General features: G+C 38.1%; 1 protein-coding gene and 1 pseudogene across 2 annotated transcripts in view; one reads left to right on the top strand and one right to left on the bottom strand.

The window, feature by feature from the left end:
* SPTLC3 (serine palmitoyltransferase long chain base subunit 3) overlaps positions 1-24820 on the top strand; it is a 194543-nt gene that overhangs the window by 56429 nt on the left and 113294 nt on the right. For both annotated transcript variants that reach the window (XM_073008457.1, XM_073008455.1), the window contains 2 exons: positions 22380-22534; positions 24485-24633. In XM_073008457.1, coding sequence (XP_072864558.1) covers positions 22380-22534; positions 24485-24633 — 304 coding nt within the window. The remainder of the gene's footprint in view (positions 1-22379; positions 22535-24484; positions 24634-24820) is intronic.
* On the bottom strand, positions 22835-24466 carry LOC140710175 (centrosomal AT-AC splicing factor-like; annotated as a pseudogene).

Genomic DNA, 24820 nt, shown 5'->3' with positions numbered 1-24820 from the left:
ATGTTCTAACCCAATGCAAGGAAGCTAAGAACCTTGAAAAAAGGTTAGACAAATTGCTAACTAGAATAACCAGTTTAGAGAAGAACATAAATGACCTGATGAAGCTGAAGAACACAGAACAAAAACTTCGTGAAGCATACACAAGTATCAATAGCTGAACTGATCAAGTGAAAGAAAGGATATCAGAGATTGAAGATCAATGTAATGAAATAAAGCGTGAAAACAAGATTAGAGAAAAAAGAATAAAAAGGAATGAACAAAGTCTCCAAAAAATATGGGACTATGTGAAAAGACCAAACCCATGTTTGATAGATATACCTGAAAGTGACAGAGAGAATGGAACCAAGCTGGAAAACAATCTTCAGGACACTATCCAGGAGAACTTCCCCAACCTAGCAAGACAGGCCAACATTCAAAAGAGAACACCACAAAGATACTCCTCAAGAAAAGCCAACCCCAAGACACATAATCATCAGATTCACCAAGGTTGAAATGAAGAAAAAAATGTTGAGGGCAGCCAGAGAGAAAGGTCAGGTTACCCACAAAGGGAAACCCATCACACTAACAGCACATCTCTCTGCAGAAACCCTACAAGCCAGAAAAGAGTGGGGGCCAATATTCAACATTCTTAAAGAAAGAATTTTCAACCCAGAATTTCATATCCAACCAAACTAAGCTTCATAAGAAAAGGAGAAATAAAATCCTTTACAGCAAGCACATGCTGATAGATTTTGTCACCACTAAGCCTGTCTTGAAAGAGCTCCTGAGGGAAGCACTAAATATGGAAAGGAAAAATTGGTACCAGCCACTGGAATAACATAACAAATTGTAATGAGTATGGACACTATGAAGAAACTGCATCAACTAATGGGCAAAATAACCAGCTAGCATCATAATAACAGGATCAAATTCACATGTAACAATATAAACCTTGAATGTAAACCAGCTAAATACCCCAATTAAGAGACAAAGACTGGCAAATTGGATAAAGAATCAAGACCCATCGGTGTGCTGTATTCAGGAGACCCATCTCACGTGCAAAGACATACATAGGCTCAAAATAAAGGGATGGAGGAATATTTACCAAGCAAATGGAAAGCAAAAAAAGCAGAAGTTGCAATCCTAGTCTCTGATAAAACAGACTTTAAACTGACAAAGATCAAAAAAGACAAAGAAGGGCATTACATAATGGTAAAGGGATCAGTGCAACAAGAAGAGCTAACTATCCTAAATATACATGCACCCAATACGGGAGCACCCAGATTAAAGCATAAACCAAGTTCTTTGAGACCTACAAAAAGACTTAGATTCCCACACAATAATAGCGGGAGACTTTAACACCCACTGTCAATATTAGACCAATGAGACAGAAAATTAACAAGGATATTCAAGACTTGAACTCAGCTCTGGACCAAGTGGACCTAATAGACATCTACAGAACTCTCCACGCCAAATGAACAGAATATACATTCTTCTCAGCACCACATCACACTTATTCTTAAATTGACCACATAATTGGAAGTAAAACAAATATGGTGCAGTCTATCACTGCTCAGGTGAAGTATGCACCAAAATCTCACAAATCACCACTAAAGAACTTACTCACATAACCAAATACCACCTGTACCCCAACAACTTACAGAAAAATAACAAAAATAATAATAAAATTAAATAGAAATTTAAAAGAATGATTTATGCAAAACTATTTGACTTTGGAAAAATATTTGTTCCATCTTAGAAGAGCAAATTTCAGAAATATTTTTTCGCATCTTCTATAAAATACCTCAATTCCTAGTCACTTAAAGTTTGTCAATATTCAAGTCTCTGTATACAAAATCCATATAATGCAAAGATTTGGTATACAGAGAATAATTTCGCATTATATCTGGGCAGCACTGTATAATCTCAAGTAGCTTCCTTACCATCCTCAGGTTAAAAATAGCTGAATGGGCTCAGAGCAGTGGAGAGACTGGATTTTGGTATTAGAGGGATCGAGGTTTGAATTCTGGTTTTGTGCTGTTCTGCTCGTGTGTGATTTTACTAATTAATAATGACGTTGGATCACTCTTAGGTTTATTGATCTTGTGTGTTTTCACTTCTGAGAAATATTTTTCATAACTTCTACTTGTCTTTTCTTATTGGTTTGAAAGAGTTCTTTTTATACTTTTGATGCAATCATTGGTCAATTGTGTGTATTGCAACCTATAAATATGCCAGATTGTATCTTGTATTTTCCCTTTGTAACATTTTTTAAATGAACAAAAGTTTATTTAAAAAAAAAGACTTTTAACAGCATCTGTGGCTGTTAAATAATTTTTAAAAGAATTTTTAATTTTTTAAAAGAATGTTAACAGCATCTACTGATTAGATTAGCCACTGTTGCTCACATAAATACCTGTGACAACTCAAATACCTCGAGACATTGCCAAATGTCTCAAAGAGCACAAAATCACCCACAGTATAGAATCACTGATCTAGGTACTTCAGATAGTTAGCCTGTAAAAGTCTACATGATCTCTTTTTTGCACAATACTGAGGACAGCCTAGAAAATATTCAGACATCTGCAAAGATCCTGCATTGCACTTTCCAAATCAGTCCAAAGGATTTATGATGTTATGAATCTCTTTTTTCTAAAAATTAGTTTAGAATAATATATGGGCATGGATCATTCCATGAGATGGAAACTTGAAAACATCTAAACAAGGAACATTGGTGAGATACAAACTTCAAGGAATTGAGAAAATCCTATAATTTAGCAACTAGTACCCATGGTAAGAGAAGCACTTATTACAGGACACATTCATGAACAAACTATGTGGAATTATTTGGAACTATATTAAGTCAAATGTATCATCTTCAGACAAAAATCAGACCCAGTTTTATTATTATATCCCTCCAACCTTTAGCAAGCATTTGAGCATGTGCTCTATACCAGATAATAGATGCTAATATTCATAGATGACAAGACAGTTTTTGCCATTAGAGATTTTGAAGTCTGGTGGGCAAACAGACTTACAAGGAAATAATATCCTAAAAGATGATGAAGGGGAAGATTGTGATATGGGTCACAGGGATTGTGACTCCCTTAGGCATTCAAGAAACATTGATGCTGGGGCTTGAATGGTGAGCAGGAGTTTGCCAAGTTGGCAAGGGTGCAAAGGAGAACATTCTCAAAAGAAGGCACTGCTTGTGCCAAGGCATGTGTTAATTCATTAATCAAGTCGGATTATTTTTGAGCATATATTTTGTGCCAGGCACTGTGCTATGATCTGGAGATATAAGAATAACCAAGGCAGACACAGTTCCTGTCCTCAGAAAGCTAGTCATAAAAAAGCAGTAGAATTTGCTAAAAGACAAAGCAGAGGTAAGTACAGGGCACCATGGGAGCAAAGAAAAATGTCTAACCTGATTAGTGTTTAATGAAAAACTCTGGGAGAAAGAGAAAGCTAAATTGGGATCTAGACGCTGATGAGTAAGCAGTAAGGCAAAGAGGGAAAAGGAGTCTCTAAGAAGAGAGAATATGGAGCCAGATGGTCCAGAGGTTAGAGAAAGCATTGTGCATTCAAGGAACCACGGAATTCCAATGACCTAGTGTGAATGAGAGTGGGAGTATGTGGGGAGAAAGATTGCTGAGAGGCAAGCAGGGGCCAGACTATAATGGGTTTTTTTATAAGCCATGGACATGTATTATAAGAACAATGGGAAAGCGTTGAAGGACTTCAGGCAAAGGAATGCATATTTGTAGACAGAAAGATAATTCTCTCTACCCTATGAGAACTGGATTGCAGAAAGACAACGGAGAGATCAAAAAAGAAATTAAGGGGCTGATGCAGATATACAGGTTTAAAAAAATCTAGGTGAGATGGTTGGCCTGGGACCAAGGTAGTGACAATAGGGGTGGTGACAAGAGAAAAGGCCAGGAGATATTTAAGAGGTGGAGTTAGAGATGGTTGATTTGACCTAGGGAAATAGAGAGAAGGACAACTCAAAGACCACATCCAGGTTTATGACAGGTAGCAGAAGGTGGTGTCATTCACTGAGAAGGATAATAGAGAAGCAAGATCCAGTTGGAGGGAGAAAGTGGTCAACTCAGTTTTTGACAAGTTGAGTTTGAAGAACTGGCAGCTAAACTTAAAGGTCTGGACCTCTGGAAAAAGTCTCAGTGGGATATTGTAACATCTTCAGTTTATCTTCAGCATGTCAACAGGAATCAAAGCCAGGGAAGTAGACAATATCTTCCAGGGTAAGTTCATAGAGGAAAAAGAGAAAGGATGAAAAGAAAGTGAAGAATTTCAGAGAATTTAATAGATTTCAGAGACAGAGTCCCAATTCAAGACGAAAAGCAAAGTGACAAGAAAAAAAAATTAACAGTAGTTTAGAAAAGAGATTATTTGTGCTTGAACTAGGAAAGAGGCAGATGGAAGGAAAAGGAAATTAACCATAGGGAATATTTAGGAGGTATCAACAAGTCCTGGCTGAATGTACAGAAGATAAGATAGAAGGAGGAAAACAGGGGAATCTCAAATTCTAGTTTGGGCAGATATGTGGATAGCAACATCACATCCATCACAATGAAATGGTTCTGTTGGTAAAATGATGGCCACAGACAGCTTTCAGGACATATAGGTTCTTGAGTTATAAAGGATAAAGAAACAGTTAAACCAAGCAGGAGACAACTCAGTATGCTTCCAGAAATGCAGGTTTCCCTGGTCCTAGCAGAGCTGATAATGTAACTGGGAAAACGGGATTTGAAAGGGAATTCTCCTTGGGCATTCTCACAGTGATCTCCATGGCCCCTCCCCCCACCAGTTGCACTGTTCTAGAGGTGCTTGTCACCAATCTGCCTGCTCCCCAGGTACAAGTAACTAATGCATAATAAATCAGTACATTTCAGAGCACTGAGACAAAGGCTGAATCAAATGTAAATTTCTCAGGTGTGGCATTTCTTGGAAGGCTTAGGCTTCAGACCTGCGATCTATTTTCTAACCTTTCAATGTATTTGCTCTATTAAACCAGCAGGTCTAATCTTCTTGTCTTTTCTAAAGGAATTTCTTACATTTTATCAGGAAAAAAAAAATACCCATGAAAAGTTGTTTCCTAGGAAGCCTGCTCTGAGATGGTGGCCTGAATGCAGGAAGGTTATTAGGGTGTGCTCCTGGGATCAGCACCTGTGAGGCAGAGAAGGAAATGGCATGGCTCAGGAGAGAGGGGAGTTGGAAAGGAAAGAGGGGATGGAGTGAATTGAGATGATGCAGTCCCAGCAAGGGCCTCAACAAATCCCACAAGGAGTTCTGAAGATGGGAGGGCCTTTCAAGAGTCATCTGAGTTGAGGGAAGGGGGTTAGATCTTTTGACTCCTTCATTGGTAGAAGCTGCCAACAGGGATCTTGGTGGAGGAAGATCCCTTCAGACCCAGGCAATCCTCATAGAGTTGTAAGCATCCAATGCTCCTAGCAACTAGGGGAATGGCTGCATCAGTTCTGAATGATGGGCTATGTACATCAAATGGCAGCCTGCACTGCAACACTTGCCCTGTTGCTACAAGAACTGCTCGAACCGCCCCACAGGAGAAAGGCATTGCATTGAGTAAATTAATAATTTACCTTTCTTTACAAAATAAATGGTTTCCATCCTATCTGATCTCTGTGAGGTCCAGAGCAATAGTCAATAGACTCACGTTGGTAAACGTGCCTTTCACATGGCATACCTTTTATTATTTGTTCCATTTGTGCCCCTTTAGAGACTTCTAGCATTTCAGAGTGACAGGTTCTAATTAACTGCAGTCACTATCTTTCTGATGGGACTTGATTTCCCAACCCTATCTATAGACTGACTCTTTAAATTTATTTTTGTTTATTTTTTTTTTTTTTGAGACAGAGGCTCACTCTGTCACCCAGGCAGAGTGATGCAATCTCAGCTCACTGCAAACCTCCACCTCCTGGGCTCAAGTGATCCTCCCACCTCAGCTTCCCTTCCTAGTGACTGGGACCATAGGCACGTGCCACCACACCTGGCTAATTTTTTTGTATTTTTGGTAAAGACAGGGTTTTGCCATGTTGCCTGTGCTGGTCTCAAACTCCTGACCTCAAGTGATCCATCCACTTTGGCCTCCCAAAGTGCCACCGCACCCAGCCCATCGTTTAATCCTCTTCTTTTTCTTCCCCCACCACCCTTTTTTTTTTTTTTTTTTTTGAGACAGAGTCTCACTCTGTCAAACAGGATAAAGTATAATGGTGCAATCTCGGCTCATTGCAACCTCCACCTCCCAGGTTCAAGTGATTCTCCTGCCTCAGCCTTTCGAGTAGCTGGGACTACAGGCATGCAACACCATGCCTGGCTAATTTTTGTATTTTTAGTAGAGACAGGGTTTCACTATGTTGGCCAGACTGGTCTTGAACTCCTGACCCTATGATCCGCCCGCCTCAGCCTCCCAAAGTGCTGGGATTACAGGCATGAGCCACCGTACCTGGCCCCCTTTAATCTTTTAATACCATCCCGAGTCCCATACGTCTGATAGTATCCTTGCTTTCTATAAATAAGCTGTCTGATGCACATTTTTAATTCTCTTGCTCAAATCATGGAACATCCTATTTCCAATGACATTTCATTCTTTTCAACAGAAATGAGCATTATTCTATTCTAAAAGTTGGGCACTGGGAGTGCAGAATACACTGCCCCACATGACAAGCCAGCCATGAGCAAAATGACACCAGAAAAGAGAATGCATTCATGAAGTGATACTGGAAAATAACAATTATGATTTTTTAAAAGATCATGAATGAATGTTCTTATATTCACCTTTACTCATTTACTCTTCTTCCCTTTTCTTAATCAAATATAAGAATTTATTAATCCATTTTCACTATTTTCTTTCTCTATGATGACTTGTCTCATACAGCCTTCCAATCAAATTAACGTGTTGCCCAAACTTATCTCTATTTGATTTATCCTTCTTTTTATTTCTAGCTCAGATATTCTGAAACTGGCTCCCAAACATAAAGGTTCTGATCATCCTCTTTATCTGAATCACTTGAGTATTAACTGAGAAGAATAGAAAAATTAAAATCTCCTTCCAAGACAGCACTAAAAAGCTCAGGTTAGACTGCACTAACAATCAGTAGATCCTAACAAAAAGGACAAGATGCAGAGTTTAAGTATTTTGCTTAAATTTGACTCTTCAGTTTTGGGCCAAGAATGTCTCTTTGTTTTAATAAAAGACAACTTTAGAGTTGAACCACAAATTCTCAAAAGTCCCTAATTTATTTTTTCAATTATATAACAGTCCAACTTTGCAAAATCCAGAAGAGAATGTCAGCAAATATAATCAACTGATGTCAAGCATCATCAGAGGCTTAGAAAATACTTCAAGTGCAGCCAACTGTACAGGTCCGCATTTCTCGAGTTGCTATGGTCCCAATATCAAACAAGTTCTGCAAAACCCAATTACATGGCACCAATTATAATTCTGTGTTCACATAAAATCCAGATAGTTCCTAGGACCCAATACAAACTCTGTGTTCACGTTAAATCCAGATAGTTCCTAGTACCAATACAAGTAAATCACAGACATTTCTGGCCCATATTCAGAGATCTTTACTCCCGCCTAAAACAAAGCAGGTGCAGCAAGCTGTAGCTGTAGAAAATTTTAGGACAAACACCTAACTGTTTGGATAAATTATAATTTGTTATTTTGCTTCCTGACACAATAACAGGATTAGAGAAACTTTCTTCTGAAGGGTGAGATCCATTAAGGTCACTGGGTATGAGATATGGTCTTGTCCAAAACAGACAGCCCGGGCACTGGTCTTCCTGTATGGACCTGCTTGGATCCAAACTCAAAGCTTCATTGGGGTATCTCTAGGAACATAATAGATTAATAAGTATGCAACTTATGGGATCGAAATATTAGGCCAGTGTTTTGCAGACTTAGCTACCCGTTGAAATCACTGAGAACCTTTAAAAGATACAAATACCTAGGCTTTATTCACAAATACCCTGATTTAATTGCTTTGTGATGCAACCTGACTAGTGGGAGGTGGGACAGAGCGGAGGGCTGGTCAAACTAACTCCCCAAGTGATTCTCATCCACATATAAAATTGCAAATCAGTGTTTCAGAGCACTGCTTCTCAAACCATACCCACAAATTATCTGGGGAAATCATATTAAAATGCAGATTCTTCTTCAATAGTTTTGGGTGGGGCCAAGATTCTGTAGCTATAAACAAGTTCCCAGGTGAAGCCAATGCTGCTAGTCTGAGACCACATGTTGATCCTTCTGTAACCGAGTCCAAATTCATTCTGCTCATCACATGACAGCCAATAAGTTGAGACATGGAGTTGGAGCAAGGAAGGTGACCTTATTTCGAAGACCCAGCAAACCAAGAAGATGGTAAACTAATGTCCCAAAGAACCAACCGTCAAAACAAATTTCAGTCTCTATGTTAAGGGCAGAGGGAAGACAAAGGGGCTGTGATCAAGAGGTGACCAAAGACCATAGACATCTGGGCACCAGCAAGGGTCTGTGGAGGTTGAGAACTTTTTGGTCTTGGCCAGGTCACAACCCTTCTATAAATCTTTAACAAAACATAGTTGTTTACATATCTCCCCTTTAATCCCAGAGTTAATTTCAAAAAACTACATGATCGCTGTTTTTATGTTTTATTTCAGTGCTCTAAAATTATCCTAGCCTATGCATAGGAATGGGTAAAGGCTCCTTAAACAAAAATGGAATTTGTTGTTAGTTCTTTCGCTGTTTCACGGTTACGTCACTAGTATCACCTGAGAGCTCGCTAGAACTCTCAGACCCAGTCCAGCATCTTTAGTTTATTGTGATCCTCAGGTGATACAGATACACATTAAAGTTTGAGAAGCACTGCTATTCTAAAGGTTCTCAATTTGAAATTCCGCTACCACCTGCATTCAGATGCAGGCAGCGCCATCCCTTGAAATCTCCAGGTGTCTATCCCCTTTCACATGCACAGCTCTCCTACTATCCCTTACAGGAAAGATGGTCTCAGCCCATCTGTACTTTATTGTGGTAGACTTTGGCAGTTAACTGTTACAGATCAACAGCTGATAATACCAGATCAATGCTTTACAACCTTGACTGCACATTGGAATGAGCTGTTCTGCCCCCACACATTCGTCATTACTAGCTTTTTCTCTCCAGTACTGCCTCCAACGTCTCTTTTACTACCCCCACCTCCACCCCCAACTCCACCCCTGGAGCCTGCAATCCCTTGATTTTAAGATCTTTTCATTCTCCTCTCAGGTTCTCTTTTCCTTTCTTCTATCCATCTTAAATGCCATGGGCTTTGAAACGGTCTCATCTTGATACCCATCCCCATGGTGACTGGTCACCCTTCAAATTCAGGGCCACTAGCCTCAACATAAGCCTTTGGTACTGCCTGCCAATCACACTGTTACTTAGGACCTCTATCACTGACTGTTCTAAATGGCAACTTTGTACTTTTCCCTTTCCCCTCAAACCTGCAACACTTCTTGTACCTCCTTTCAACTAATAATCTTGCTTCTATCAACTACAGAAAAAAAAAAAGTAAGGTTTTAAAGAATTAAAGTGAGTTTTATTTAGCAGTCTTCCTGAGGACTATAGACTGAAGCCTAGAGCCTCAGAGTAGCCCTTTAGAGAGGTTCTATCAGACTGCTCCAATGCAGCCTTTCAGTTCACAGTTTATATACAGGTAGTAAAGATTCAGTATACGCAAAATCGCATCTAAGTTTGGGTGCAAGAGTATATCTGATTATAGTTTACAGAAGCATAACCACTAATCCCATCAGACATTATCTTATGTGTAGGAAAAGGCAAGAACAAAAGTTAATTATTTATTTATTTATGTATTTATTTATCTGGGGGATTGTCCCACTTAATTTATTTTTTAAATTTATATTTTTTTATTTGTATGAATTTAAGGGGTGAGAGTGCAGGTTTGTTATGTAGATACATTGTGTAGTGGTGAAGTATGGGTTTTTTGTATAACCAGCACCTGAATAATGTGCATTGTATCCATTAAGTAATTTCTCATTCCTCGACCTCCTCCCACCCTCCCACCCTTCCAACCCTCCGGTGTCTCTTATTTTACTCTCTACATCCATGTGTATGCATTATTTAGCTCCCACTTAGAAGTGAGAACATGTAGTATTTGACTTTCTGTGTCTGAATTGTTTCACTTAAGATAATGGCCTACAATTGCATATTGCATCCCTGTTGCTGCAAAAAGCATGATTTCATTCTTTTTTATGGCTGAATAGTATTCCATTGTCTGTGTGTGTGTGTGTGTGTGTGTGTGTGTGTGTGTGTGTATACACACCACATTTTCTTTATCCAATCATCTGTTGATGGTCTGTTCGGCTGATTTCACATCTTTGCTGTTGTCAATAGTGCTACAATAAATATATATCTTTCTGATATAACAATTCTTTTTCCTTTGAGTAAATACCCAATAGTGGGATTGCTGAATCAAATGGTAATTCTATTTTTAGTTCTTTGAGAAATCTCCCTACTGTTTTCCATAGAAGTTGTACTAATTTACATTCCCACCAACAGTGTATAAGCGTCCTACTTTCTCCACAATCTTGCCAACATCTGTTATTGTTTTGGCTTTTTAATAATAGACATTCTGAAGTAATTTATCTTTTGAGGAATACAGTGACTCAGGGAAGAGACGTGGGGGGCCATATGCTCTATCTTGTTTTGTCTTCGAAGCATCTTTCTAGAAAGCTGCACATCATCACAGAGTCAGGGGCCTTGTGAAATTGTGCAGGCAAGCAGAAATGAGGAAAAAACAGCTCCCAACATTTGTTACTTTGTCTCACACTTCCTATTTCATTGAGAAAATAGAAAAAGGTTAGCACATCCACCTGCTCTCTCCACCACCTACCTGCTACTGTACTCATATACTTAGCCTTCCACCTGTCACTGTGGGGCAGGTGTCTGGGTTCCTATCGAGGCCACCTGTGCACTAGCTAACAGTCATCAGCAGTCATTCAGCCTTGACACATCCAAAACTGTGGGTTGAGTTTCCCCTCCAAACCTGTGCTTTTCACAATCTCCGGGTAAGTAAATGGCAACTCCACCAGTTCAGGTGCTCTGGACAAAATCTCCAAGTCAAAGAGCTTTGACTCAGCTCTTTCCTTTGCACCCAAAGTCAAATCTGTAGGCCAATACTGTCAGTTCTATGTTCCAAATACACTGTATTTGTTATCACACTACTTCTTACCACCCCTGCTGCTACAAGCTTTGTCCAAACCACCATCTCCTCTTACCTTAGATGTACCCTGCTTCTACCCTTAAACCCAATAGTCTCTTCTCAACTAACAAGCATTGTGTAATGTGTAATTTAAACATTAATTGTGTAAAGTTAATGTTTACACAACTAAACATTAATTGTGATGTTTAAAATCCTAAGTCAGGTCACAGCACATGTCTGGCGAGAACCCTTTAATATCTTCCCGTCTCCCTCCAAGTCGTTGCTAGAGGCTCTGCAGAACATAGCCTCTCTTATGTCTCTAACTTCATCCCTTCTCTTCCTCTTCACTCCCAAGCACTGCTTCAGACACTAGGACCTCCTTGCTCTTCCTCAGGCACTACCCACATGTGCCTGCCTCAGGTAATTTCCACTTACATAGCCCTCTGCCTGGAATGGCCCTCCCTCGGGTACCCACATCGCTCACTCTTTGACTCAGCGATCACCAGGAAACCAATAGCTTTAACTGCAGCCAGAATCACTGGCCAGCACAATACCCCATCTGCCCCACCAGGCTTCGTTCTAAATATCTTCTGGCTAAAAAGCAAGAAGGGGAGAAAGTTGTCCACAATTGTATCTGGCAGAGCATGTGCCATAGGCTAAGAAAGCAACCCCAAAATACCAAAGGCCAAGAAATATTTTGCTAAATAAAATCACTGGTAGAATCAGATCACAGTCTCCCACAGTGAATACTCAAGATAGACCAACATCTATTTGTAGAGATATAGATATAGATATGTATAAGATATATATTTTTATTTGTATAATGTAGAAACATATATATTTACACACTCACATCACTTGCACAAAGCCAGTCTGTGAATGAGTGGGTTAAGACAAGCCCTAATGGAAAGTCACTTCTTAAACTTATGTTTTCTTCTTTTTCCTTTTTATCATGGAAATAATGCACAAAAGCAAGCATTATTTTATCTTTGCGCATGCATTTTTCCTGTCTCTTCTGTGTGCTCAACTACACTTACGTTCATGTGTACTTACTCTGTCCTTTATGGGATCACATCATACATCTTGTTGTGTGACTTGTTTTTTTCCCCTAACTCTGTCTCTGAAGATATTTATCTGTCAGTACAGAACTACTCATTCCTTTTAATAGCTGCATGATATTCCATAATATTCCATGTTACTCCATATATGGGTACACCATAATATACTTATTCCCATTTTTATTTTCACAAATAACTTGTCCATGATCAGTATGTGCATTTATTCTTGGATAATTCCTAGAAGTGGCTTTCTGAGTCCAAGGCATGCACATTTTAACTTCTGAGACATACTGCCAATTTGCCTTTCAAAAATGCTTGCCTAGACCGACTCCAGTGAACAGTATCCAACAATGCATGCTTCCTTGCCAGCACTTGGTAGGTTGATTATTATCAACATTTAAAAAGTGTTTTGCTAATCTGATGGGTGAACATTATTTATTTTTGCCTTAATTTGCATTTTCCTGATTAATATCATAACTGCACTTCTTTAAATATACTTTTTAGTTATTTACACTTAACTATTCTCAGACTGGCTGTTCCTATCTTTTGCTCATAATTGTATTAAACTTTTTGAAAATTGATTTAGAGGAACTCTTTCTATGTGCTCTTATATCAATAATTTTTCCATTAAATATATTTTAAATATTTCCCCAATTCTTTTTCTTGGCTCTTAACTTTATTTGCCTTCTATTTAGCCACACATACATGTTTCAGTCATATATAGGAAATATTTATGTTTTCATTGTTGTTATTCGTTTTGATGTTAGTTTTCTTTTCTCTCTCTTTGGGGAGGGGTGTTAGTCATGTTCATAAAATTTTCCTATAGTTTCATTCAGAACTTTTGTGATTTGGGCTGTTTATTTTAAACATTTAGTGCATAAATCTATTCATCCATCTTGTTCATTTCTATTTCTATGTGCTGTGTGAGGTAAAGGACTAGTTTTAATTTTTTTTTTTTTTTTTTTTTTTTGAGACAGAGTGTCACTGTCTCCCAGGCTGGAGGACAGTGGCGTGGTATCAGCTCACTACAAACTTTCACCTCCCAGGTTCAAATGATTCTAGTGCCTCAGTCACCAGAGTAGCTGGGATTACAGGCACCCACCACCACACCCACTTAATTTTTGTATGTTTAGTAGAGATGGGGTTTCTTCATGTTGACCTGGCTGGTTTTGAACTCCTGGCCTCAAGTGATCCGCCCCCCTCGGCCTCCCAAAATGCTGGGATTACAGGCATGAGCCACTGCACCTGACCAATTTTTTAAAAGATATTTCTAATAATTTCCCCAATATCATTAAGTAAACAGTTCTCTTTTTTTCTTTCTCCTTTTCTTTTTTTTTTTTTTTTTTTTTTTTTTTTTTTCTTTTTTTTTTTTAGACGGAGTCTTGCTCTGTCGCCCAGGCTGGAGTGCAGGGGCGCGATCTTGGCTCCTGGGTTGGAACGATTCTCCTGCCTCAATCCCCCAAGTAGCTACAATTACAGGCATGCGCAACCGCGCACGGCTAATTTTTCTATTTTAGTACAGAGGAGGTTTCACCATCTTGGTCAGGCTAGTCTCAAACTCCTGACCTCAAGAGATCCGCCTGCCTCAGTCTCTCAAAAGTGCTGGGAGTACAGACCAGGCGTGAGCCACAGAGCACGATTAAATAGTTCATTTATAACTCACTTATATGAAATGTTGACTTATTTTTCTATTATTTGGGTACCTCTACAAGTTTTTAGATAATTCTTTAAGATTTTCTTTCTGTATATACTTTAGAATTAGCTTGTGAGGTATAGAATTTGGAAAAAACTGGCCATTTTCATTAAATCTACAGGTTATCTTTGGAAAATTTGATGTCTTCATAGCAGTCTTCCTGTTCAGAAATCTGTCTCTTCATTTCTTTATGTATTTCTTATGTTCTTTAGTAACATTTTATAATTTTCTTTATAAAAGTCTTACCATTTTCTCTTATTGAGCACAATTTTTTAATCATGACATAATTTGAATATTATCTTTTTCCCATACCATCTCCCAGTTAGCTATTGATAACATATAGCAAAGCAATTGTTATTTTTATATTCTAACCTCAAATGCTACCACTTTAATAAATTCCCTCCTTCACAGTTTCTCAGATAGTTGCATTGGAATTTTTGGAATTTTTCATGGGTGACATGAAAAACTGTACATATAATATCTTTGAGATTTATTATTAGAGTAAACTTATTAATTGTCATATTTAACTCCTCTAAACTTACTTTTTTCTCTACTGAATTTTTTTTAAATAAATGTATGTTAATGCCTTTCACTGTGATTGTAAATTTGGTAGGGTTTTTTTTTTTTTTTCCTGAAGTATTTCTGTGTAACTATCAGAAACATAAAAGTCCTTGGGCTCTAATAGTTCTTGGTGGATGTTTTCCTTTTATTATGCTTTTTACCTTATATTCTAGTTTACCGTCTATTAATATTTATGTACCTTTTTTCTCTTCAATAGCCATCTCTCTTTTATCTTCAGCATTTCCAGAAAATGTATGTCTCTTAAAAGCAACAAATAGATTGAAATACAAAAAAGTTGTATTTTAATAATATATTCTATTAACACTTATTTAAACCATATGAAATTACTGTTTTGATAGGTTAAAAATAGTCAAACATTGGCAATTCCATATGGTTCAACCTATTATAATACTGTAATTACATGTTTAAACTGATTCCTGCCATGTTTATGTTTTACATTCATATCTTCTATTTTTATTTTTTATTTTAAATATTTCTCCTTTTATACTTAGTACAGTTGTTTTTCTTTTAACATATATGCATTTTTTACTTCTTTTTTAAAAAAATTCAAGCTTTTTTAAAATTATAAATATTCAGTGTACAATATGGTGCTTTGATATACATATACATTTTAAAATAATTATAACTATTAAGCTAATAACGTATCCATCATTTCACACAGTTAGCTTTTTTCTTCCTTCCTTTTTTTGGTGAGAACATTTAGGATCTACTTTCCTAATAATGTCAAGTATACAATATATTATTAACTATAGTCACCATGCTGTACATTAGGTCTCCAGAACTTATTCATGCTACATAATTGAAACTTGGTACCCTTTGACCAGTATCCCCCCCACCCTATTTTCACCATGCCCCCAGGCCTGGCAACCACCATTCTACTCTCTGCTCCTATGATTTCAATGTTTTTAGATTTCACACATAAGTGAGAGCATATGGTATTTGTCTTTCTTATTTCCCTTAGTATAAACTCTTCCAGGTGCATCCATGTTGTTGCAAATGTCCTTCTCTTTTAAGCCTGAATAGTATTCCATTGTGTATATATACCATATTTCTTTATCCATTCATCTATGATGGACACTTGGGTTGTTTACATATCTTGTCTATTGTGAGTAATGCTGCAATAAACACAGGAGTGCAAATATCGTTTGGAGATAGTGATGTCATTTACTTTGGATATACACCAAGAAGTGAGATTGCTAGATCATATGGTAGTTCTATTTTTAAATTTTTTTGGAACCTCCATATTGTTTTTCATAATGGCTTCATCAATTTACCTTCCCACCATCAGTGAACAAGAGTTCTCTTTTCTCCACATCCTTGCCAACACTTGTTATCTGTTGTCTTTTTAATAACATCCATTCTCACAGATACGAGGTGATTTCTCATTGTGGTTTTCATTTGAATTTCCCTGATGATTTGTGATGCTGACCTTTTTATTTTATATGCCTGTTGGTCATTTGTATGTCTTTTTTGAGAAATATCTGTTTGGGTCTCTTGCCCATTTTTTAATCAAGTTGTTGTTTGTTTGTTTGTTTGTTTTGCTACTGAATTGTTTGGATTCCTTATATATTCTGGGTAATAACACCTTACCAGACGTATGGTTTGCAAATATTTTCTCCCATTCTGTAAGTTGCCTCTTCACTCTGTTTATGATTTCCTTTGTTATGCAGAAGCTTTTTAGTCTGATGCAATTCCATTTTTTGGTTTTTTGTTTTGTTTTGTTTTGTTTTTGTTGCCTGTGTTTTGAGATCATAGCAAAAACTTCACTGCCCAGATCAATGTCAAGATTTTTCCCTAAGTTTCTCTCTAATAGTGTTACAGTTTCAGGTCTTACATTTAAGTATTTAATCCATTTTGAGTGCATTTTTGTATATAGTATGAGAAAATAATCCAATTTCATTATTCTGCTTATGTATATCCAATTTTTCCAACACCGTGTATTGAAAGGACGCTCCCTAGTGTGTGTTTTTGGCACCTTTGTTGAAGATCCATTACTGTAAATGCATGAATTTATTCCTGGTATCTCTATTCTGTTCCATTGGCCTAAGTATCTGTTTCTATGCCAGTACCATGCTGTTTTGATTACTGTAGCTTTGTAGTATATTTCAAAATTAGGTAGTACACTCTCAATTATTACAGAAAATGCCTGTGGGTGTTAACCTTATGACTCCTTGCATATACTGAAAAATATGTGTATTTGTTTTTATTTGGTTGCTGACTTGGAAGAGTACAGAATTTTAAGTTCAAGTTTTAAGCAATCTGATTCTTATTCTCTTTTACGAAGTGTGAAACTTTATTTGCTTTAATAAGTACCTAGTGAACTCTTTATATCTTAAAATTCAAATCTTTCCTCATCTCTAGAAATTTCTCCCTTCTCTTCCTTCTTATACTTTGCTTTCTTTCCCTCCTCCTTCTCTTCCTTTCCTCCTTAATTTCCTTCTTTCAATCTTGCCATGTCTATTAGAGAGATGTTTGTTCTTCTGAATCTGCCCTATATATATCTCTTGACTTTCCCTTTATATTTTCTTTTCTTTGTTCTTTTCACTGTCTTATGAAAAAAAATCATCAATATAATATTCTAGCTTATTAATTTGCCGTTTTGTTATGGTCATTATTTTTTTAACTGTTTATCCTTTAAATGGGCATGATGTTCTCCTATGTTTATATAAAAATGTCACTTCTACATGTATGTATATTTTTTTCATGTTCACCTATTTGAGTGACTGTAGAAGTGGAACAGGATGAGTTTCCAGGGCCAATAGATTGTCTTCTTGTTATGTGGGCTCTCCATTTCTCTACAATGGGACATTGCTTTTCCCTCTACTTCTTGTTGCCCACCACAGAGCTTTGTCCTGTGGCGAATATTTTCGCTTCTTATTTATTAGCCCAATAGGAAGAAGATGAAGGGATGTACCCTCACCTTGAATGTCAGCTTGTTATAGTTCTGCACTCTAAACTTGAAGCTGCCTTTATTAGCTTACATCCATGCCAGTCTTCTCTGCAAATATTTGGACCCATGGTTTCCTGTGGTTTAATTTCCCCAGTGATCAAATCTTACTTATGTCTGTCTTTGTGATTATTCTGCATTTCTGATGCATTGATGACACTGTTGATGCTCTTTCTAGGCATTTATAACTTTATTTTGTTTCTTAAGTATCTATTTTTTATTTTTATTTACATGGAACTTTTAGAAGAGTGGTAGGATTCATACAAGTACTGAGTCTGCCATCTTTAGTCAATATCTCTAATTCTTTAAGAATAAAAATGAAATTTAGCCATCTTTATGTTAGGTTCCTATACTTCGAAGAACTACTGTAAATACAGTTACCCTTACCAATAAAAAGGAAAATATAAGCGTATTTTGTTATTATCCCAAGTTCTGCCTTAGAAACAGCTGGCTCTCAAAAGGACAATTATATAAAATACAGTGTTCAGTGAGAACTGAAGTGTCAATATAGATACAAATGAATAACTTTGTGTTTGATAAAGATTCTTTCTCACCCTACAAGAGATATGCTTCCAAATTTGATAATAGTTTTAACAATGAGCTATGGATATACTCTTTTCACTTTCGTACAAGCATAAAGCCTTGTAGCAGGGTTTATTGGAAAGAGCATGGTTTGGGAACTGGAAATATTAATAATTTCTATTTTGTCCAATCAAGTTTTCTGACTTTCCATCAACTTATCTATAAAAATTTGATAGAAATATCTATAACACTTGGAAAATTATGAATTATAGTACAAATATAAAGGTTGAAAACTAAAGATTATGACATTGCAGAAGACATAATACTATTTTGTGGGTCTTTTTAGATTTAACTCACCTCTTACTACACTCCGTTCTCCAAAATGATTGTGTCCTTATGGCCTGGTATTTTCTATCACATCTAGCCATTTGTTCAGAAAGCAAAATAAAGATGGTAAGGCAAACGACAAATGAAGTCTACAGATAAATAAAGATACATCCTATTGCAATGCTTTTGTTTTTGAAATATCAAGTCAGGCTTCATTTTCTGGTTTAGTTAAAATGCTGTGGGAAGCTTCTCTGAGACTAGAGGACATTGACCTTTGGAAGGTGTTGGCTGCTCCTGAAGAAAGCTCCTGGCTGTTTAAAGGAATGGGGTGGAGTGGAAATACACCCAGACAGGAAACCTCGCAGGTGGGGAGAAGAAGAGGGCCACGCCCAAAAGCAAGTCAGTTCATTCACCTATCAGATCTTTAATTCTAAGTAGGTCTCTGAACTCAATTGGCCCTCTCAGAAACATGTACGTTACTGACCTTGTATATCGGATCTGGGTTAATGTTTATGTCATGCACAAAGAAATAACTCTGAGTACTTTAAAAAAAACAAAAAATCAAAAACAAAAAAACTAGCACTTCCTTTTTGCAGGGGAGTTGCAAGTACTTAATTTATAAAATTTCTATTGAGCATGAAGATTATTCCCTAGAAGGAAGCCTTTTCTGACCCCACAGAATATATTAGAATCCCTGTGTCTTGCCCTCAAAGCATTTATCTCAGTGAAGAGACAGCTGCCCATTTCTACATAGGTACAAATTCTGAATCCCTGAGTCAGGAGGCAGAGAGGTTAGACAGGATGAAGTATTTTCTGACCTTCTCTTAGGTGGCCATGACAATGCATCCACACATGGCATGGGCTGGGAAGCCATGGGCTGTTTTTTCAAGCCAACGCCAAGTTCCCTATGACTAAAGGACACTGCTGCTATATATAGTCTGGCAACCTACTGGCCCTAGTTTTCCATATCATGGGTCAGGGTTTTTGTCATCAGTGGTGTTTTGGAGGGAAGCTAGGTATGACCGAAATTACTCTGAAGTCTCTGTCTAGGGGAGTGGGTGAGGTCCGAGGCTGACCAGAGTTCAAGTCACGCACCTTTCTGGGCCTGAGTCTCCTCATGGGTTGAGTGGGTGTTTGAGCTCTAAAACAGCAGTCCCCAATCTTTTTGGCACCAGGAACTGGTTTTGAGGAAGACAATGTTTTCCACAAAAAGCCAGGTGGGGTGAAGGGGTATAGTTTCAGGATGAAACTGTTCCACCTCAGATCATTAGGCATTAGATTCTCAGATTCTCATAAGGATCACATAACCTAGACTCCTTGCATGCGCAGTTCACAATAGGGTTTGCACTCCTAGGAGAGTCTCATGCCACTGCTGATTTGACAGGAGGTGGAGCTCGGAGCTCAGGTGGTAATTCTCACTCACCCGCTGCTCACCTCCTGCTGTGCGGTTAACAGGCCACAGACTGGTACCTGTCTGCAGCCCAGGGGTTGGGGACCCCTGCTCTGTGATTGCCTCTAGCCCTGGTGCCCTGTGCATCTTGTGGTTCCAAATCTGAAATTAATTTTAATTTTATAGACAGAATATTTTGGTTCTTGTCTCCTTCTCTCCAAAACCAACTGCTACTTTATTTTGGGTAAGATTTCTCATAAAACCTAAAATTAAAATTCTCTTCATAGTCCAGAAGTATTACTTACACACCTACTTCTCTCTTTTCTCGTGATAGAAAGAGTTTACAGGTTATCATTTCAAATAAGGCTTTTAAAATTATAAATAGAGAAACAACATTTGGGGATATAGAATAATTCACAAAGCAGTAAACAGTCTGAAAAAATGTATTGAATCAAAGAAGAAATAGTTTGAGAATGAGTTTTCTAGAATTACATAATCTTGTAGCCTCAAAAATATGTCTCTTTCCCTTTGAGAAAGACATATAAAGAGTATAACTGATTATCAGAAACTTGGAGCTTTAAATTTTAACAAAACCTACATCACAGCTACTTAAAGAAAAAGCATTCAAGGTGAGACTTTTAAATGTAGAATTACCCAACCATCCTTCAAATTCAGAGAGTATATGCTTATGAACATTCTTTCCTACAGAAAAAATTATAGTTTTTCCCCAATAAATGATGCTATTGTCACCAAGGACCAAAGGATGAAGTGATGGAACAGTCTGTGGCTTGGGTGTAGCCATCTGCCATCAAAACCTGCCTATTCTCTATATTATCTTCTGCAGTGAACCAGCGCAGAGAATGAGTGGGCAAAGCAGTAGCATAAGAAGGTCATCCACAAAGGCACTCCTCATGGTTTCCTTGTTCCTTCAGGAAATCAGCTCCATTTAATAACGGAAAGGAGAGCCAAGTGCTCCAAGAGCATAGGAGGAAGAATGAGAACGCTCACTCCCAATTATTCAGTGACTCCTCATTACCTGCAGGATAAATGATGAGCTCTTCCTGCAGATGCTTCGGGTGCTCAAGGTTCCCACTGTCTGTGCCCAGCTGACATTGCAGCCTCACCCACTCTGTAGGGAGTCATTAGGGGATGGAGTCAGAAAGGTAACCTAAAGCCATATGAGTCAGGACATCAAATCAGGAGTGAGGTGGGAGCCATTGTAAGTTCTGAGCAAAGAGTGACAGCATACGCGTTATATTTTGTTCTTATTAATTCTTCCCAAATGCACTCCATGTTCCCAGCATACAAACCCACTCTCCTGAGAACTCCCCAAGCATCCCTGCCCATAACAATCTCATTCTGCCTTGGTGCCCATCACCAGGGATTCTCCTACATAAAGCTTCCCTGATTCCTCGAACAAGGTGGGACTCTCCCTCCTACTCTAATCCCACGAATGTCCAAAGTACTTGGCTTAGACCACAGTTATTGCATTTTCTGCCTTGGATTAACTTTCTTCCTGTTTGCTCCGAGAATACTCATGGGAGAATCTTGAGTCTGCAGCATTTATCCTAAGAAAACTTTGCCATGAACTATTAATATCTCACTTGTATTATTTTCGCATTGCTCCAGTATATCAACTTTGAAAACAAAAGACATCATTCTATTTATAGCATTCTTTTTTTAGTAATGGTAATTCCACTTACATAATTTATCTCTAGCTCACAGAAAATGCCAAATCCTAGAAAACGTAGCATTCCTATGTGTGATGTTAGCATCATTCTTGAACAGTTGTTGGCCAACAATTCATTTGATGAATCTGATTTTTCCTAAATAGATTATTCTGATGCAGATGATTCTGATGTTAGTTCCGTTTAGAACTAACTCCAAGAACAGTTTTTATATTTTATTTTCACATTGAAAATCAGTCAGATTTGCTTCAGCCTCAAAGAGCATGTTTATGTAAAATTAAATGACGGCCGGCAATGAGCTGTACTTTTTTTTCCAAACTGGAAGAGAGAACTATTAAGAGTCAAATGATAACATTAGACATGTCTTGCTTTAAGCCTCAGCTAGATTGCAGAGCTCTTTAGTCATGGATTACACTTTATACAGCAACTCAGTGTTGTTCCCTCCGCTGTGAGAGAGGCCTGCTGCCTCCATGAGCTCCACTAATCAGTTTCCAAGCCCTGGGCCATGTAACAGCCAGCCACCCCCCAACAGCAGTTTTGCCAGCAGGTCCAACAGTTCAAGTTCATCCCCACTTCTAAAAACACAGTGAGTGGATATATTCATGTTCAAAAAAGTTGAAAACACATGATCATCTCAACCATTTTTTCCCAACGAAACTGCTTTGGACATAGACACCTGTGTTACCCTTAGAGAAACAGCTGGGATTTGTTGTCACCACTTGCTCTCGTGCTTGTATTGCACTGACATCTTTGTTACCCCTATTCATCACGTGTTCCATTCCCCCACTAAAAGGCATACTCTTTGGCCTCACAGATTTACTTCCCTCACCTGCTGACCTTTGCTCAAAATGTATCTGTAGATGTGTTATTTCCATAGCTCTTCCAGATCTTCTTCCCTTCTTCAATTGTAAGTGAAATCCAGAAAGCAAAGAACCAAAGATAACCTTCTACCTTTGTTCTAACAGGATTTTGTACCACTGTATCAAGACTTTGAAAATTTTTATACACGAAACCTTTACATGCGAATCAGAGACAACTGGAACCGGCCCATCTGCAGTGCCCCAGGGGCTCTGTTTGACGTGATGGAGAGGGTGTCGGATGACTATAACTGGACATTTAGGTGAGCACACCACTTGGGGGGCTTCAGGAAAAGAAAATCCTTTCAAGGAAATCCTAGCATGGGCACTAGATGACAAATCTGAAAAAAACAAGGCATGGAAGCCATTGGTTTTGTATCATTTATGCCTTTGCAAGCCCTCCTGATGCCAGGGGAGGAGGGCACAGTAAAGTAATTAAGCAGCTGCCAGAGTGGCTTTTTGGATTGTAATTAACCTAAGACCTATGTCAGAAGGTGCAGAACACACCAAGCCAGCCAGGAAGACCCCTTTCAGCTTTATTGACAAATTCTACTCTCCTACTTCTAGCTGAATGAGACAGTGATGACCATGGTTCTCGTTCCGTTAGAAGGCTCTTGCTGGAATTTAAACCAGAGCGTAAGTGTCGTGGAAATAAGTGCCCAAGGAAAATCAGGGCTAAGTAACAATCCATGGCTCAAGATGTCTTTCTCCAATGCTCTGCCCAACTTCATCATGGGTTTACCTTTCTCTTAGGGAAAACCATTTTTTGGTAACAACTTTTTTGATGCATAATAGATGTACATTATTTTGGAGTACATATAATAATTTAATACATTCATATAAACTGTAAAGATCAAATCAGTGTACTTGGGGCATCCATCATCTTAAATATTTGTTTTTTTAATGACAGAATAATTTAAATTATTTTCTTATAGCTATTTTAAAATAGACCATACATTATTTTATAAACCACAGTCACCCTACTGATCTGAGTTTTATTTCTTCTATCAAACCGTATCTTTGTACCTGTTAGTCAAATTCTCCCCCTCCTCCCTACCTTTTCTAGCCTCCGGTAACAACCAATCTACTCTCCCTTCATGGGATATGCCTTTTTTAGCTCCCATGTTATAGATTTAAAAAATGTGATATTTGACTTCTGTGCTTTGCTTATTTCATTTAATATAAAGGCCTCCAGTTCTATCCAAATTGCTTCAAATGACAAGGTTTTCTTTTTTTTTTTTTTCTTTATGGTGACAACAGTGCAAGTTAATAAGAAAGAAAATATATGATTTGGGCCAGACCTAAGGCCTCTCCAGCACTAGGATAATTTTTTTTTTTTACATTTGAAAAATAAGACTTTATTAAATCAAATGAATGGGTATATCTGTTTCCTAAGAAAGACAATGATAATGAACTTGGTAGAAAGAATAATAGCGGGTAGGAGTTTGCTGATTTTGCTTTTAGCCTCATGGTAGTTGGTAGAGCATCTGGGAATGATTAGCTTTTTTTTTTTTTTTTTTTTTTTTTTTTTTTTTTAATGTGACTGCTCGTTCACTGCTGCAGCTTCAGTTCTGAGTTGATGCTTGAACTGCCAGCAGTATCCATTATTCCAGACGCAGTTCAAAGAGGGCAGTCAGCTTGCACTGGTCCTGGAGCTGTGATCAAAGTTGGCCCCAACTCAGCTTGGGGAAAGTTTCTTCAACTTTTTCCTTTTCTTTAATAAATTCTTTATAGGATGGTCCTGTTTGTTGGTTCCCAGAGATGTATCCTTCATCTTGGATCATCCAGGGAGGTGTGGCACCTGAGTGGATGTTACCAACTCGTGGTATATCCTGATGACCAATGAATATCGGAGATTGTCCTGTCTCCATCCAGTCAAGTCCTGGAGCTGTAGCAGGTCCAAGTTGGAGGGCTGCTGTGAGCTGGAAGCTACTTGGCTGTTCATCCTTTTCCAGCTTCCAGGGACTGAAGAACCCTCTTCTGGGTCTGGCACTGGCTGAGGGGGTCTGGATCTTCTGAGGGAAACCAATCTCTAGGACAGACTGAACCACCTCCTGCCAGTTCTATTCCACCTCACGGATCTGAGCTGCCATCTCCTTGGTCACCTCATTCTCTTTTTCTTCATAGGAACCCAAACCTTCCATCAGGGATTTTTTGAATCATGCATAACCCTGGGGAAAGGGTTGTGTGTTCATTTACATGTTTCCCTGCAGGTTTACTGGAAGAGTCATCAAAGATGTCATCAACATGGGCTCCTATAACTTCCTTGGTCTTGCAGCCAAGTACGATGAGTCTATGAGGACAATAAAGGATGTTTTAGAGGTGTATGGCACAGGCGTGGCCAGCACCAGGCATGAAATGGGTAGGTACACTCACTGTTTTGAAATTTTTTCCTGTTAGGTCTCAGATTCCTTGTGTCTGCCTCTCAAATCTAGATCATATTTGGACTGTGTGCCTTAAAAAGGTATCATGCAATACAGAAAGAAAAAGAGATATTTTGGGAAATTTCAAGCATTAGGCTGTTGCCAGGCCGTTTATTAATTACATGT

Source organism: Chlorocebus sabaeus, chromosome 2 (assembly GCF_047675955.1).
Source record: "Chlorocebus sabaeus isolate Y175 chromosome 2, mChlSab1.0.hap1, whole genome shotgun sequence".
Classification (NCBI taxonomy): domain Eukaryota; kingdom Metazoa; phylum Chordata; class Mammalia; order Primates; family Cercopithecidae; genus Chlorocebus; species Chlorocebus sabaeus.
This window is presented reverse-complemented; position numbering and strand designations above follow the sequence as displayed.